This window comes from Amblyomma maculatum, chromosome 1 (assembly GCF_055883805.1).
Source record: "Amblyomma maculatum isolate TAMU_Amacu chromosome 1, ASM5588380v1, whole genome shotgun sequence".
NCBI classification, from domain to species: Eukaryota; Metazoa; Arthropoda; class Arachnida; order Ixodida; family Ixodidae; genus Amblyomma; species Amblyomma maculatum.
Window position 1 is genome coordinate 54136974 of NC_139344.1, and position 17128 is coordinate 54154101.

The window sequence follows — 17128 nt, forward strand, 5'->3', positions numbered from 1 at the left end:
TCTCAGTGGCCCTTGCAAGCCGCAGTGAATCATATGGGAAGGCGTTAGCACGTCAAAACCAGTACATCTAGACGATGGCTTCAAATATATCCCTATGAATATTTTGTGGGGTAATAAACGGTGGGCGGAAACCATCATGAAATTACCTGAGGAAGTAGATATGTGTGCGATCTGTGGCTAAAAACAGAGCTAACAGTGGAAGCAGAGAGAGGGGGGACACGACGCTGTGCCTCCCATCTGTCTGCTTTGACTCATGTTAGCGCTGTTTTTAGCCACAGATCATTTCACCCTGTTATTATGTGCTCGACTATGTGACAACAGACCAATTTTGCAATGTACAGTGTATAGCATCTATGTACTTAGCACACATGTGTGTACCCATGTGCACAGGCCGAATTAACGGTGTTGCATCTATGTACACTTGGTTGTGCAGACCAGCCAGTGAATTCCCCCCCCCCCCCCCCCTCCTGATTTGTTGCAGGTTTGCTGAACGATTGGCTGTCTTGGGGGCCCCTTAAGGTGGTCGGGCGGATGAGCTACTCCATGCTCCTCGTCCATCCGCTGGTCATCGTCTCGCAGAAGTCTCAGAACCGCCACATCACTTTCTTTTCACACTTCGACATGGTACTGTGTTCCATTTACACAGCGAGGGCTATTAAGCGTCCGTTCCTTCATTTCGCGTCGGTTTTGTGGTAGTAGTAGTCGACATAACCGGGGGTTGATTACCGTGTAAGGAGCTCCCTAGAAGTCTGTCGAGAATGTAAGAATGCGCAACTGGAGGATCGTTGTCATGGTAACCACCCGGAGATAACGTATTAATGGAGGACGGTGAAATAGTGTGGCGATCGAGATGAGAGATGTAGCACAGTCGGTATTTGGTAGCTGCTGCGAAACGCGCCACCGAAGGACAGGCTCATCGGCAGAGTGGAGCGCTAGTCGAAGAAAGAGTGTGTGTGTAAAACTAGAGAGAATATTTTATAACTGTACATATATATATATATATATATATATATATATATATATATATATATATATATATATATATATATATATATATATATATATATATATATATATATATATATATATATATATATATATATATATATATATGCATATTATACAACTGTACATATATGTAATACGAAAATTTTTGTCGCGTCCAACGAAACTGGTGGTCTCAGTGAATGCCAACCGAGCAGCGATTGCTCACTACGCACTTGTATTGAGCAGTGCTGCCCCGTTCTTAAAACAGGCACCTTAAATTTTGACCCTAATGACATGGTCATAGTCCGCAGCAGCCTTGTTAAGTGCGAGAGCTGGGAGGTTACAGTCACGAGCCGCACTTGGACCCGCGAAGAGCCGCAGTTTTGCCACTACCGCTTAAATTAATCACCACTCGCGGGTAACCAAGCGATGTCCTTCCCGCAGATGCATCTTTTCTTCGGCCACTACGCCGTGACCTTAGTGCTGTCCTTCTTCGTGCACCTGGGCGTCGAGGAGCCGTTTGCGCAGCTGGGAGAGCTGCTGGGCTCTTGCGAAGTCTCGTGTCCGCCCAGACTGAAGCAGCTGACGCAGAACTTGTATGCGGGCGTGGCCACCCAGCTGCGTCGTCGAGAGCAGCAGCCGCAGCAGCAGCAGCAGCAGCAGCAGGCTGCCGCTTCCCGGAAGGACATGTCCGACGTAAAGAAGTCACAGGCCCAGCAGCAACCGCAGCAACAGGACAATCATCACGCTGAGATCACCATCGATGTTGACGGAGGTGGCCGTCAGCTGGAGAATGGCACCGAAGTGGCCGTAATCAAGGAGAACGGAAGGGACATGTCGCACGGCGTCAGAGATGGGCACAGGGATTCAGTTGCTAACCCAGAGGCGTCTGTGTGAGGCGGGCGCTCTCACGTTGCCTATACCGAGGAGGTGGAGCGATCGTTTGCCAGTTTATTTTATTTCCATTTTCTGCCTTTCTCTCTCGATCCGTTTTGACGGTCAACGCGCATGCGTGGCGCTGAACCCGATTGGTGCTGAGGTTAGGGGTTTAAAAATGCCGCTTCATTGGGTAAAGGTTGAACAGAACGCTCACGATCAGAAACCGCACTTTCAGAGCAGGGTCTCTACTCGAAATCTTGCATGTCGCTGGGCGTCGTGCAAAAGTTTTTCAAGGTTTAACCGACTCCACACGGCTTCCGTCCAGCCTAGGAAACTCGGATGTGGGCTACACTGCGGTAATTAAAAAAAATGCCTTATCAAACAACAAGACCTGAGGTAACTAAAGAAAAAAAAAAAAAAAAAAAGACCCCTTTTGCGACAACTGTGTGCCTGAGCGCCAGAGTGCGCCACCGCCAGAAAACTACGCCTTGCTCTACGGACCCTTACAAATAATGCGCTTTTCAGCAGTCTTTTTTTTTTTTTTAGTGATGGTTATTAAAATGACCTACTGAGCACCATAAGCACTGCCGCACGTCGTTATCGGACCGACCACGTTCATCGCTTGCGACAACCGAGATGAGCGGAATGCGTGCGTCAGCCTACTTTGAGCAAACTAAAAAAAAAAAAAAAATACCAACACAAAGAGCGACAGAACGATGCATAACGTTTTTTTCTTTTTTTGCTTCCTTTGTCGTTGGTAGAGCGAGACAACATTCTATTTTCGCGTTAACAGTGACCATGAATATCTGACATGCAGGTGATTCTGACTACACTACATCAAGCGCTGAAATAAACGCAAGGTATTAGGTGGTAGGGGCATACTTTTAGGTATCTTACTTGGTTGGTAGCCTCTCTTTATATCTTCACTTCATTCTACACCAGATGCTTTCTAGGTACGACCTGGCACATTTTTCGCGTTTTACGTAGCGCCCATGGGCTAGTGCATACCGGCTTGTGAATTCACAGGCAAGATATTTGTAGAACAGTTGGTTTATAGGGAGGCAACGAGTTTCACTTGTAACCTCACTGTCGGCCCTGAACACAATGTCTGCATTATCCAACATCGCTAGTACATGGCGGTTACTCCATTGCCTGGTTGCCACGCGATAAAGTAGATGAAATACAGTTTTGATTGTGTTAGAGGGCGTTTGGGCTGATTACACAGCAGATATTTAAAATACGCTTAGCTGTACTCGGGTTGTTATTATTTTTTTAATGATCACTGACAGAAACTTGTGATACATCATGGTTCAAAAATTATGCCATTTTCTAGGGTATGCCATCGCCTCACCGTCTTAAATGCAGCTTCTGCAGACCGTTTGTTCGCAGTGCACATCTCGCACAACATAACTTACACAACTTACCTTTCACTTCTGCGCAACAAAGGGAGCTCATTTCATTTGAATATCGATGGCATGTAATACTGGTACAAGTTCTAACACACGACTACGCCCCCCCCCCCCCCCCCTCCCTCTCAACTCACTGTACAACTTTATTTTCTTGATCGCTGTATTTTTTCGCCTCAACCCTGCATACTTGACGCGAAAACCTCCCCCAGTATCATTCGCATAGTACCTCTTTCTTGGCCGAAAATATAAAAAGACAACGCTCCGATTCTTGTGCGACGGATTATATTTAAGCAGCTCATTTAGAGATAAATTCCCATGCAACTCGGCGCAGCTTCAACCTCATAGTAGAATCTACCTTCGCGAATGGTACAGGAAACTCTGAGAACAAGTCAACTGCAAGCGTTTCGAACGCAGCTCTTCGACTGGCGCAGTCACTTCCGCTTCTAGCATCTGCCTTAATGTATCCATCAGTCGAGGCTCAGCATGAAACGCTGTTACTAAAAGGAATGTTAAGTCTAGTAACATTGCGAGTCGAATTATTCTGGAAATTAAAGATTGCTAATGTGCCATGAGCTGCAGGTCCTGCTGAATAATGGTTCTTATCAGGGAAAGAAAAACCAGGGAACATCGCTATATTTTTTCGTTTACAAACTTTCCTTGGCACTTTTTTCGCTGCGTAACATTTTGAATTCGTCCTTATTTTAATTTTACTTTCCCGCTTTTTGCAATAGCTCTCGTGGTGCATTGCGATCACAAATTTAAGACACCTGTGTCCCTTGTCTTATCTCAAGCTCTTGATGCAAGTGTTATTAGGGAATGTAGTAATTGTTTGCGTATTTCTATCTGCCTTTTACGCACGTTTTTTCGCCACTGTCATCTAAACTATCTACTTTACGGAAATTGTAGCGACCATGTCGAAAACCATCGCTGACTTTTGGCGTTAGAGTGTATGATAGTGTACATAGCTCTCTATGCAGGCATATATCCATCATTCCTGAAGTGTTGTGTAAATAAAGTGCTCGTCTGAAGTTTTTTGTTCCGCGCGTCTCCTTATTTCCAAAATACAGAAGTGAACGCCTTGACCACAAGTATCAGAGGCAAAAGAATAGGAATTGTAAAATTTAGTGCTCATAGGACGCATAGAAGACAGCGCTGCTTGAAACGGGTCAAGCTGATACCACCAACAAACCATTCTTAATCGCATGAATTCAGCCTAGCTAAGGAAAAAAATAGTGCTAGTTTCCGGTCTTCCAGAACGAATGTCAAAATGTGGAATGCAGGCGAGAGTCACTTGAAGAGCTTGCATTCATACAGACTTACAAGTGCTGATGGAATTTTTTTGTGGGGTCTAACGTCCCAAAGACGCCGTAGTGGAGGACTACGGAAATTTCGACCACCTGGGGTTCTTTAACGTGCACTGACATCGCACAGCACATGAACGCCACTCCGTTTCGCCTCCACCGAAACGCAGCCGCCGAGGCCGGGATTCGATCCCGTGTCCTTCCTTGGGAACAGTATATCGAGTGCCATAATCACTGCGCCACCCCGGCAGGGCCTTACAAATGATGAGATGTTTGCATCCACATTGCGTACTCTTCAAGCGACCCATGCGGTGCTTGTTCGAGTTCCTTCACTTTACGAACTAGGGCAAGTAAGTGCTATAGTGGCTGAAATGAACACCTTGAAAAACCAAAGCGCCCTACTTGAAAGACATGGAGTGAAATCAAGAAGGTTGGGACGGTGGACATGTAAGACGGCGAAGCGTGTTTCCTCTGTCATGGCGTTCGTCCCAAACTCAGTATGTACCATTGAGCTCTTCAAAAAAAAGGGGGAGTCGGACGGGGGGAATCACAACAATTTGACTCCTTTCTGCCACTTTGTGACTCTTATTGACATAAAAGGAGTCATATAACGAATTCAGTGGCTGCAACACCTGCTGGAGTGAAAGTCAATGGGTTGGGATGAAGCCTGCGGCGGTTATCTTGAGGGGGGTAAGAAGTGGCCTGCCATACTGGACGTCTCCGAATCGATTTGAACCACCGGGATTCTTAAAGATATCGATTATATCCGATTAGTGGGGCGTTTTTCGCTCTATGCGTGCACAAGTCGCAGCTCAGCATCAATGTCAAACCTTTGAGTGATGCCGTAGCAACGCTAGTATTGCCTAGATGCGTAGCTTATATCGAGTATAAAAGCACTGCATTAATTGCAAGTCTTAATTAAACATGAATGATGTATTAACTGCTAATGAAATTTGGATTTTATGCGACATCATCGAGTCATATGTCGTTAGATTATCATATGTCAAGTATAATTGCATTGGGCTATTTTCAGGTCCTAATATTTTAGTGCTCATTAGATAATTGTGAATAAATAATAATATACATGCTTTGGCTACAAGTCATATATCGTTGGATAGCTTATGCAGAGTACAATTTCACTGGATTAACTGCACGTCTTAATTAATTACCGCTAATATGCGGTATTACCTACGTTTTGCGTGGCTTTTGCTTTGTTCAGCGTTTGATTTTTTATTCTATTCGTCGAGATCATTTCAGCAATATGTGACTACTTTGAAGCATAAAGTTCAATTTTAATCATGATTACTAATCATCTGCAGTTAAGCCCTTAGTGCATTGCAAAGATATTAGTTTAATACAACTGTACTCGATATAAGCTACGCCACGTCATATGACTTGAAAGAATAGCATACATTTCAAATTTAATCACAAGTGAATAATTAGCGGTAATTAATTATTACTTGTAGTCAAACCATGTATTTTAATATTTATTCACAATTATCTAATTAGAAGTAATTAATTAGGACCTGAAATTTGCCCACTGCAGTTATGCTCGACATATGCTATCTAACATATTACTCGATGTCGCATAAATTACGTCCAAAAACTCCTGATCATTTTTCGAACTTTTTGGGGTATGTTTGATATTCTGATTAATTTGCAGCATTATTAAGTAACAGCATCCGACCCGCGCTTTTGCATACACCACAGTCCGGCTAAGACAGCACAAGTAGGAGAAGCTTCATCTTAAAATTTGTTGCGCCGAAACCTTTTGAAGCTCGTCATAAAGCTCGCTAGGCTGTTTTACAAAAGTGAACGAGAAATGGTAGATTCGTTTCCAAATTCCAAAGTTCATTAGTAGTTAGTGAATTCCCCATGTTTAATTAAGCCTTGCAATTAATGCAGTGCTATTATACTCGACATAAGCTACGCAACTATGTAATACTAGCGTTGCTACAGCTTCACTCAAAGGTTTGACATTGACGTTGAGCTGGGACTTTTGCACTGACTGGGTAGAGCGAAAAACGGCCCAGTAGCCGAGTATCATCGATACCTTTAAAAATTCCGGTGGTTCAAATCAGTCCAGTATGGCTCACCTGATAGCCCACACTTGAAACACTGTGGCAACGCCCGCGAACAGCGTTCCCTAGCGCTTGGCAGGACACTTCATACCCCCTCAAGATAACCGCCGCAGGCTTCACCCCAGTCCATTGGCCGGTACAGGGAACTTCCACTTCAGCAGCTTTATTATTTTTTTTTTGTTATAACCTCTTTGGACCCCCCATGTGACCCGAACGCGGTCACGGCCAAAGACGGCATGGAGGACTTGATACGGCAGCTAAAATATAATCGGCAAGCAATTGCCTTTCGAATGCGTTTATAAAAAGTCAAAGGAAAAATCTCATTTCATATATGTCATACTTCTAACTACGTATTTGTCTGATTCTTGGGCTCATTTTTTTTTTTTTATCATGAAATTCGACTCATCGAACTTTCATTATTCCCGTTACGCTTCAACACAAACCAGAAACGCGTAATAACGGCCGCTCGTTAGATTTGCGGCGTGTTGAAATCAAGTAATGACGCTAATCACTCTGTGTTCCCTCATAGCCGTTGTTGTAGCCTTACGAGCATGAAATAAGGTTTTAAGTAATTGGAACCGAAGCCGAAATTAAACGGAAGAAAATTAATAGTAATCAATTATATTCTAGTTTATCGCGCGATCCACGTGAATACTGGTATTCTGTATAATGTCCTTCGCGTCATTACAAAAAAAAAAAAAAATGTGATGCCTACTAATTCAACGTGCACTAATAACGCATAGCAAATGGGTTTTTTTGCATTTCGAATTTGCTGAATACATAGCCGCTGCGGCCGAGTGCCGAATCCAGCGTGTGAAGTGCAGTCTAGGAATAATGTAGTGCTTAAAAATCCATTTCTGTGTTCGTTGTACCCGCATGCACTTAGGTGTCTTTCTTACGGCATAAAATGCTTTAATATGCGATGCAGGAACCATAGCTTTATTTTTCATATGTATATATTTAATACTCATTTACAGTATCACATATGATGTCGTGCTAGATATGATGCAGCAGAAGCAGGGTACACAGGTACACAAGAAATAAGGAAGCATTATAGCCTAAGCAATTTAAACAAGCTTTCGAAAATAGAAATCCGGCACTTTAACATTTGTACCCAATGAATGCAAATCAAAGAATAAACTTGCCATAAGAGAGCAAAGAAGACGCTTAATCAAGCAAAGCAATTTCAGAAGGCCCTTGCTACGAAGATACGACAGTGTACCACATGAGCCACTAATGCGGCGACTGGAGTCTTTGGGGCTGCCTCCCACTTGGATCAGCATGCTCTATCGCATGTATGTGAACTGCATAGTGATAGCCACAATGTGCGGAATAAGCTCGCAGACAGTGATATAAAAGGGCTGGGACAGGGTGCCCGTTATCACCTCTTTTTATACATGCTCTATGTTGCACGGCTGGAGCGCCGGCTTTTGGATTCCAAGTTAGGTTTCTCATTGAACTACATCCGCGACGGTGTGAAAGACCGCTAGATCTCGCCAGGCCTTGTATTTGCTAACGATATGGTATTAATAGTAGACTCGAATGGAGAGCTTCAAACGCTCATTGACATATATACAGATGCCATGGAATCACTTGGCCTGAAGTTCAATGCTCAGAAGGTAGCGGTGCTCTGTTTCTCAATGCCTTCGGATGCTCAACAACCTGTCCACATATTGAACGGGGAAGCCATTGAGAGAACGAGTATCGGTACCTCGGCAACAGGTTCTGCATTCAGCCCGAATACTCAGCCAACCACAAGCAGCACTTGCTTGCGAAAAGCTTCACAGCGGGCAGACAACATACTTCGACGACGGTGCCTATGGGGATACAATCGATTTCATATGGTCCGTGAGCTGTGGAAAGCAGTACACGTGCCTGCATTGACATTCGGGAATGCTGTCATTCTTATGGCATCGCCCACGTGGGAGTGGAGCGAACGCGGCCAGCGTGCTGCAGGGCGTCTTGCTCCGGGGTGCCACGATCGTGTGGCAAATGAGGCCGTGCAGGGCTACCTCGGTTGGTCCACTTTCGAGGCCCGCGAGGCACGAAGCAATATCGTGTATGACGGCAGGTTGCGGCTCATGACGTGTATGGCATAGATGGGCGCGCAAACTGTTCGACTACGTAAGCCAGAGCTACATGCGTACGAAGTGGACAAAAAGGCTCCAATACCTGCGTCGAAAGTTCGGCTTTTTCGAAAGCAGTATGGTACAGACAGATACCGCAAAGAACTGGATAAAAGCGGTCGACTCCCAGGTACGGGCGCAGGTGCAGAAGACGTGGAGAGTTGCCATGGAGGCGAAGCCGACGCTGGAATTATATGCTTCATGCAAGCGTGCAGGACATCCGCGTCGAAAGCTTCTATGACAACAGCGTCGGCAGCCGCCTGTTGAGGCGCGCGCGGGTGCTATGCAGCCTGCAGGCGCTTTCGCAGTCGAATGCACCCTGTGTAGAGCGTGTGGGACAGAGGAGGAGACTACCAAGCATATTGTTCAGTGCTGCAAAAAGTGGCTGACGCCGCTGCGGGCGGGAGCCACGTTTCTACAGGCGCTCCCAACGAGGACGGGGCAATAAATATGCAAGCGGTGACAGCACGAAGCGCCGTTTGACCGAGTGAATGGTGGCCGCTAGTGTGACGCTGACGTTTTTCCTTCTTTTTTCGTCTCAGCTACTTCTTCCCCCACGCCCTGTATGGTGTGTGATTCTGTGTGTGTGTGTGTGTGTGCGCGCGCACACATTTGCGTGTGTGTGTGTTTAGGTTTGCGACCTTTTTTTTTTTTATCGGCCAGGGTTCTTTTCATTTTTTGACTGCCAGCCGCTTCAGAGGGACGGTCACATTATCATCATCATCAGCGGACTGGGGGAAACCCACCCCGAGTGGCGGGGACAAGCGCAGGCAGTCGCCCGCTGGCCGGCACGATGGTTGGAGTCACGAAGTACAATAAATACATGTGTGTTGTTGCCACTAAAACCCTTCAATAAACTAAAAGTAGCGCCAACATGTGAAGATTGCCGCCCGCCTCCTCTCCGGCGCTCTCCTTCAGCCTTTGACGCTCCCATGGCCGAGCGCCGTCACGTGTTTTTGCGCGCATTTTTCTTGCTTGTGTTGGCTGCCTCTTTTCCACCGGTGCAAAACGACGCACGCGCAGCGCATATCGTCGTGTGTTTTGCTACGGCTCGCGCTTCCTTCACTCTGTTTTTTTTTTTTTTTCTTTCTAAGTTGCGTCTTTCGAAATGTCGTGTTGTTGCGCTTTCTGCTGCCGCACACTTGGACATGATGAAAAACGATTGTTTATAATGCCGTCCGCGAATCGAGATGCGGCGCATGAGGAAGGTCTCGCGGCACGCAATCGGCCGGGCGGACTCTAACTCAACGCTACGGTCGCAGCTTTATCAGTTAAGTGAGCAATTGCTGATCTCTAAACTAATATGCCGCCACACACTCTGTACAGATTTGCTCTTTTTTTTTTTCGCCTTGCCAAGTGCCACATGCCCGCGTGTCATATATATATTTTTTTTACACTTTTCGCGTTATACATATAAGTATAGAATAAGATCCTTCATTTTTATCTACTCAGCCATACTTTCTGAGGTGTTGTCTGTCGTGAATGTAAGCTAACTGCATGTTTTGAATGTGTCGCCGCACTTAACGAAGCAGTGACAGCTCTTAAGCGACCTGATAAAGCCACATATTCCGTGCTTTGCTTTCGTTCGGTGTGCTAGTTCTCGTTTTCGCACGCCACGAATGCAAGCGCTGATAGATCTGCAGCTAAAGTTGAAAACACATGAAAGACAACTGCTGCCACGCTTCTCAAGTTTACCAGCCGCTCGCAAACCATGCAATCAAATCTGCGAAGAAACCATACACAGACTGTTGCTAAATCGCTCCCGTCTGCCGCTTAGTTACAATTTTTAAAAGCATGCCGCTCAGTTTGGCTAACGGGTGACGGACTACGGACGCACGGAGGTGAAGGCAAGTTGAGCCAACGCCGAAATCGCGTACGTGTGGTGTAAGACACTGATATATGGAACTATTTTGGCGGGAAATCCCGGTCAACATTCTGTATTGATGTTTCAGCAGCGAGTAATATGTTAACGTGAACACACTGCGACAAAATTCAAGCTGAAATGCTCTGGTGAGACACGACGCGCCAACGCCGTCTGCTCCGGACAGCGCGCGCTAGCCGTTGTTGTGCCGGTATCCCAACGTCAACAGGGTTGAGCACCAAGGGGTTGGTTGCGTAGCGCTCGTAACCCGTTTCGTGAACGAGGGCTGTCAGTTTCCTGGGCGGTAGCGATGAATCCGAGTCGGCGCTGGTGAGATGAAGAAAAAGCTTTATACACTATTTACAGGCATTCACACAACGAGTTCGGCTCTAGGGCCGAAAGCTAACATAGTCATACGCGACTGTTCTCGCGCAGCGACGGCCGGGGAGATTCCGCCGCGTCCGCTCCCTCAGGGGGCGAACTGCTCCCGATAGACGCGAGTGACGAACTTACCCTCGGAGTCTCGAGCGGACGCACTTGAGGCTCCGTAAACCGAGAAACCGTTGACGCTCAAATGGTCCAATTCGACGGCAGAACTTTCGCAGGGCCAATGGGGGAGCTTGCTGCGCTCTTGCTTCAAATATGCTGCGGGGCGAGAAGGGGTCCACCGCCAGGGCCACGGCGCCGAGCTTTCTGGATGCTCAGCTCATGTTCAAACACGTCGCTTCTCTCCCCTTGGCACGGCTCGCCTCCAGTGCACCGGTGCATTGCAGAGAAGTATCTAGATTTTGTGAAGGAGGCGTTCGCCGGAGAAGTTTGGCGTCCGGCTGAATTTCTGGGTGGCTTTGGCCGGGCACACCAGCACCCCGGCCATCAGACAATGCGCCGGGAAGACGAGCTGCTCGCATGGGGCTCGGATGCCGGGCGCGCCCGTTCGCCAGGTTCCTCCAAGCTTACGTCCAGTGTGCGGCCGCCAGGTAGCCTCACATGCCTCAGATCTCTGCCGACAGCCTTGCTGCCGTGGCACGTCGACCACCTTCACTCGGGTCGCTCCGATGCCCTTGCCTCTCGCCACTGGTAGTGTTAGAATATTCTGCGGCTTGCAAAACCGACCGACAACACCCAAAACAAGGAAATACCTTCGTTCATCCGTCAACTACCAGACAGAGGCAAATTTTCAAACTCAGTTAGCTAAATTGTTGTCCCCCTATTGCTCCCACTATAACAAGAGACAAGTGTATAGGGTGCTGTACACAAGGTTCAAACAACAATTTTGCACATTAACGATACATTGAATAGCAGGGAAAATTATTAATCAATAATGGAAAAGAGTCTCCTTGAAATCACTTGGACCGTAAACCACAACTGAGGAAGCAAGGAGGTCATTTAATTTTTTTCGGTCTGCCTGCGAACATGGCAGTCCGTCGCGAAGCAAGAGGAGGTAAGCAGCGCGGAGTCACTGCAGGAAGCGCGGCCTAGAAGGCCCGACTTCGAGCGTCTGCGTTCGCGTTCAATCTCCCAGTTTTATAGCGGGCAACGAGATTGTGCTGCTGGAGTGTCATGCTCCACCTCAGTAAACGGCCGCTTTTAGACGACACGTTACTTAACCATGTTAGCGGGCAGTGATCCGTTTCCACAATAAACTTAGAACCGGAGACATAGCAGGCGAGCCTCTGAACGGCCCACACAAGGCAGGCGCACTCTTTTTCAGAGGTGCTGTACGCCTCGGTCTCTACAACCGAGTTTGCGGCTCAAGAATAAAACTGGTCGTTCATGACAATTAGCATCTTCTTGGCATAGCACCGCTCTCATGCCGCGATCACTCGCGTCACACTGAATAATGAAGCCCTTGGAAAAGTCTGGCGCCGTTAGAACCGGCTTGTTGCTCAAGGCTTGTTTCAGCCTCTGAAACGCGTTCTCTTTCTTTGAGTCCCACGTCACTTTGACGGGCTCAGATTTCCGGAGTGCGTCTGTTAGCGGGTTGGCAAGGTCAGAGTAGTCTCTCACATAGTGTTGGTAATAACCAGCTAAACCCAAAAAAGGCCCTTATCTCTTAGTGGTTGGCCGGGGATAGTTCACAATAGCTGCTACCTTGATGTCTGAAGGTCTACGCAGGCCGCGCCCCACCACATGGCCCAGATAAGTCACTTCCGCACAAGCTAGGTGACATTTAGCCGGTTTCGCAGTAAGACCTGCCTCTTTCAACCTGCTCAACACGATTCGCAAGTGCTCCATATGTTCCTCCCAAGTATCTGAAAAGATGGCCACATCGTCGAGGTATGGTAACGCGAAATTCGCCCAAGCCATGAAGCACTCGATCCATCACACTAGAGAAACAATAAGGCGCGTTTTTGAGTCCAGAACTCAACTTAACTGGGCGGAACGTTCCGAATGGAGAAACAAATGCGGCTTAACGGCTAGCTTGTTCTGTAAGGGGTACTTGTCAATAGCCTCTCACTAGGTCTAGCGCAGAGGTGGAATTTGCCTTCGGCACTGTCTTCACCCTTTGTTCCAGCTCGGTATTGGAGGAGGAGGAGGAGGAAACAACTTTATTCAACGCACTATTAAGCGTCGAGAATGTCTTGGGCCGGAGTCACCAAGGCCAACTGGTCCTTCAGCTGGTCAGAGGCTAACCAAGCCTCCAGGTTGGGGGAGGAGGAAGTGGAAAGTGAGGTGACTGTATTGCAACAGGGCAGGAAAACATGCAGTGTTCTAAGTTTGCATAATGTTCAGAACAATATGGGCGTGAGGGAATGTCTGATTCGGTATAGAAATGATCACGCAGGAGTAAGGATTGTATTTAGTTGTATGCGTCTAAGTATGCGTATTTGCGTGGTAGTGAGGGATTTATCAGGAAGAGGAAGTCTACAAATAGTTTCCCTAATGTTGTCATAGTGAGTGTTGATTTCTTTTTTGTAGTGAAGAGTAGCGTCCCACGTGGGTGGATAAGGCCAGTGAATCCCAGGCGCCCGGTGCTGAAGTTCGTGGGCGAGGCGATGGACTATACCTCATTGCCTTGAATGCCAGCGTTACCAGGAATCCACCTCAGTGGGACAGTGTTGGGACGTAGTTTGTTGAGAGCTCTGTGTAGATCATCGTGTAGTTCTTCAGGAATGCGACCCGTGTGAATGGCGCGTATAGCCTGTGTATTGAATCAGCGTATATTGTATATCCTGAAGGGTTAGGGGGTGCTTGTGCGAGGTCTTGAATACTGGCGACTATTGGTAGGGTCTCGAGAGTCGCTGTAGGAGGAGGATCTATGTAAGGACCGAGAGTATGCGTCACTACCTTGCTGAAGCTCTCAATTGAGTAAGCAGCTGCTCCGACGTCAGTTCGTGGTGCATTTGTGTAGACGATCGTGGAATCAGTGGGATGAACATGATTGGAAACGCGAGCGGAACGTCTGCCTGGGTTATAGTATCGGGTGCAACGGTTTTTGGAATGGGGGTTACTCTTAAGTTATCTGGGAGCAGAGAAGAAGGTAATGATAGGGAGGTCGATAGATTTGAGTGCAACTTGTTGAAGTAGGTATCCAATGTCCTTGTTTGGTGCTTGAAAGACGTACCATTTGCCAGTCTCGTTGTACTCAACAGGGCAAGAACAGCCCTGTTGAGTACAGGAGCTCCGTAGACGTATGTACAGGGACGTTAACGGCAGCCTTATACAATGTATGAAGTGCAACGCCAATTTGATGTCTTTGGCGACAGGTTAGAGTAAGGTATGGAACTGTATATAAAATTTTGCTCAGTGCTAATGCGTGGACAAGCTGCCTCGCGTAGACCAGCGTGCTTATTGACAATGCGGCGAACTAGATGCGTAAGCTGATTGCAAACTTTAACGGTTGTAGAAACATTGGCCTGATTAGTTGACTCATGGATATGTAGTCCAAGGATCCGGCAGGACGATACGTGAGGGATGGGGTGACCTGCCATTGTGAAATTGATTAGATTGCTAGCTGTCGTTGATAGCGAGTTTTTGCAATCAGCAGCAATTCGGATTTTTCAGATGCGGGAAGCAGCGCTACTTTGCCAAGATATTTGGCGACTGCATTGATACCTTGCTGTAAGGTCTCCTCTACTGCTCCAGGAGACCCAGAAGTGCACCAAAGAGTAAGGTCGTCTGCATAGAATGTATGTTTTAGGTTTGGGATAGATGCTAGAATATGAGATAAGGGAGCCATTCCAATGTTAAAAAGGGTGGGGGACAGAATAGCACCTTGAGGAGTGCTATTCTGTCCGTGCGGTCGCGGAGAAATGCAGTGAAGTAGCCGTACATCTTCGGACCACAGTCAGTAGAGGTCAGGATGTTTAAAAGAGGATCATGGGCAAGGTTATCAAAGGCCTTACGCACATCAAGGGCCACTATGGCTTGGATCTGGGAAGAGGGCGGAGATCAAATTCGTGCATGAGGAGAAAAAAGAGGCCCTCAGTAGACACACCTTTTCGGAAGCCAGTTTGTTGAGGAGGAAAGAAATCTGTGGTATTGGATATGTCTGATCTAGGGTTATCGCGTTCAGACGCCGATAATCGACGCATGGCCTCGGATCCTTTCCTGGAACCTGGACTAGTATTAGGGGCTATGTGCAGTCGCTCTCACTTGGTACTATAACCCCCAAGTCACGAATGCGCTGGATCTCTTCAGCCATGATTTTCTTTTGCACAGGTGAACATCGATACGGTTTACTACGAATCGGTTCCTGCGATGCCAGCTCTATGTCGTGCTCTACGACCGTTGTTTTTCCGGGACGATTCGAAAAAACCTTTTGAAATTCTGAAACTATTCCCTTTAAATCTTCCTTTTGGATGGCGCCTAGACGTGCATCCAACATCAACCGATCCAACATTACCTCTAAACCACACTCTTTAATGTCAGCCGTTGTCAGGATTTCCTCCCCTTCCTCATCGGTCGCGTTCAAAGTCAAGTTTACAATTGCCTGACGTTGAATGTATGGTTTCATCAGGTTGCTGTGATAAATTTTTTGAGGCCGTCTTCCCAATTTCACTTCATAGTTAGTATCAGAAAGCTTCGATACAATTTTTTCGAGCCCTTATCGTTTCAGTGGTTTATGAATAAACCACATTTTTTTGTTGAAGCCAAATGAGAGAAAGCTTATCTGTCATCATCATCATCATCATCAGCCTGATTATACCCACTGCAGGGCGAAGGCCTCTCCCATATTTCTCCACTTAACCCGGTTCTGTGCTAGCTGCATCCACTTGACCCCTGCGAACTTCTTAATCTCATCCGCCCACCTAACTTTCTGCCGCCCCCTGCTACGCTTTCCTTCCCTTAGAATCCAGTTTGTTACCCTCAGCGACCATCGGTTTTCCTCTCTTCGCCCTACATGTCCTGCCCATGTCCATTTCTTCTTCTTAATTTCTACTAGAATGTCGGTAACTTGAGTTATTTCTCTGACCCACTCTGCACGCTTTCTATCTCTTAATGTTACCCCTACCATTTTTCGTTCCATAGCCCTCTGGGTTGTCCTCAACTTAAGTAGAACTCTCTTGGTTAGCCTCCATGTTTCAGCCCCATAGGTGAGTACAGGCAAGATGCAACTGTTGTATACTTTCCTCTTGAGCGATACCGGTAAGCTGTTAGTCATAATCTGCGAGTGCTTGCCAAATGCGCTCCATCCCAATCTTATTCTTCTTGTTATTTCCTTTTCGTGGTCCGGATCTGCGGTTACTACCTGTCCTAAGTAGGCATATTCGCCTACTACTTCCAGTATTTCGCTACCTAATGTAAACTGCTGTTCCTTCCCGAGGCTGTTGAACATTACCTTAGTCTTCTGCATATTGATTTTCAAGCCTACCTTTCTACTTTTCCTGTCTAGGTCATCAATTATTATTTGCAGTTCATCCCCCGAGTTGCTTAGCAAGGCAATGTCATCAGCAAATCGCAGATTACTGAGGTATTCTCCATCTACCCTTATCCCTAACTGCTCCCATTCCAAGTCTCTGAATACTTCCTCTAAACAAGCTGTGAATAGTACTGGGGAGATTGTGTCTCCTTGCCTAACACCTTTCTTTATGGGAATTTCGTTACTTTCTTTATGCAGAACTATGGTTGCTGTGCAGCCACTGTATATATCTTCCAGCACTTTCACGTACGGCTCGTCTACCCCCTGATTTCGCAATGCCTGCATCACCGCCGAGGTTTCAACTGAGTCAAATGCTTTTACGTAATCAATGAATGCTATGTATAAGGGCTGGTTATATTCCGAGCATTTTTCTATCACCTGATTGATGGTATGGATATGATCGATAGTAGATTACCGTTTCCGAAACCCTGCTTGATCCTTTGCTTGATTGAAGTCTAAGGTTGCCCTGATTCTATTAGCGATTACCTTAGTAAATACTTTATACGTAATAGACAGTAAGCTGATTGGTCTGTAATTTTTAAGGTCCTTAGAGTCCCATTTCTTATGAATGAGGATAATGTTGCATTCTTCCATGGTTCCGGTACCATCGATGACACCAGG

The 17128-nt window shown here is 46.7% G+C and overlaps 1 protein-coding gene across 1 annotated transcript in view; it reads left to right on the forward strand.

Annotated features, from left to right (window-relative positions):
- Nucleotides 1-2211, forward strand: part of LOC146202396 (O-acyltransferase like protein-like) — a 76425-nt gene extending 74214 nt beyond the window's left edge. Inside the window, exons 14-15 of the mRNA XM_084584585.1 lie at nt 482-624; nt 1432-2211. Coding sequence (XP_084440711.1) covers nt 482-624; nt 1432-1884 — 596 coding nt within the window. The 3' untranslated portion in view covers nt 1885-2211. The remainder of the gene's footprint in view (nt 1-481; nt 625-1431) is intronic.
- Nucleotides 2212-17128: the final 14917 nt, after the last annotated feature.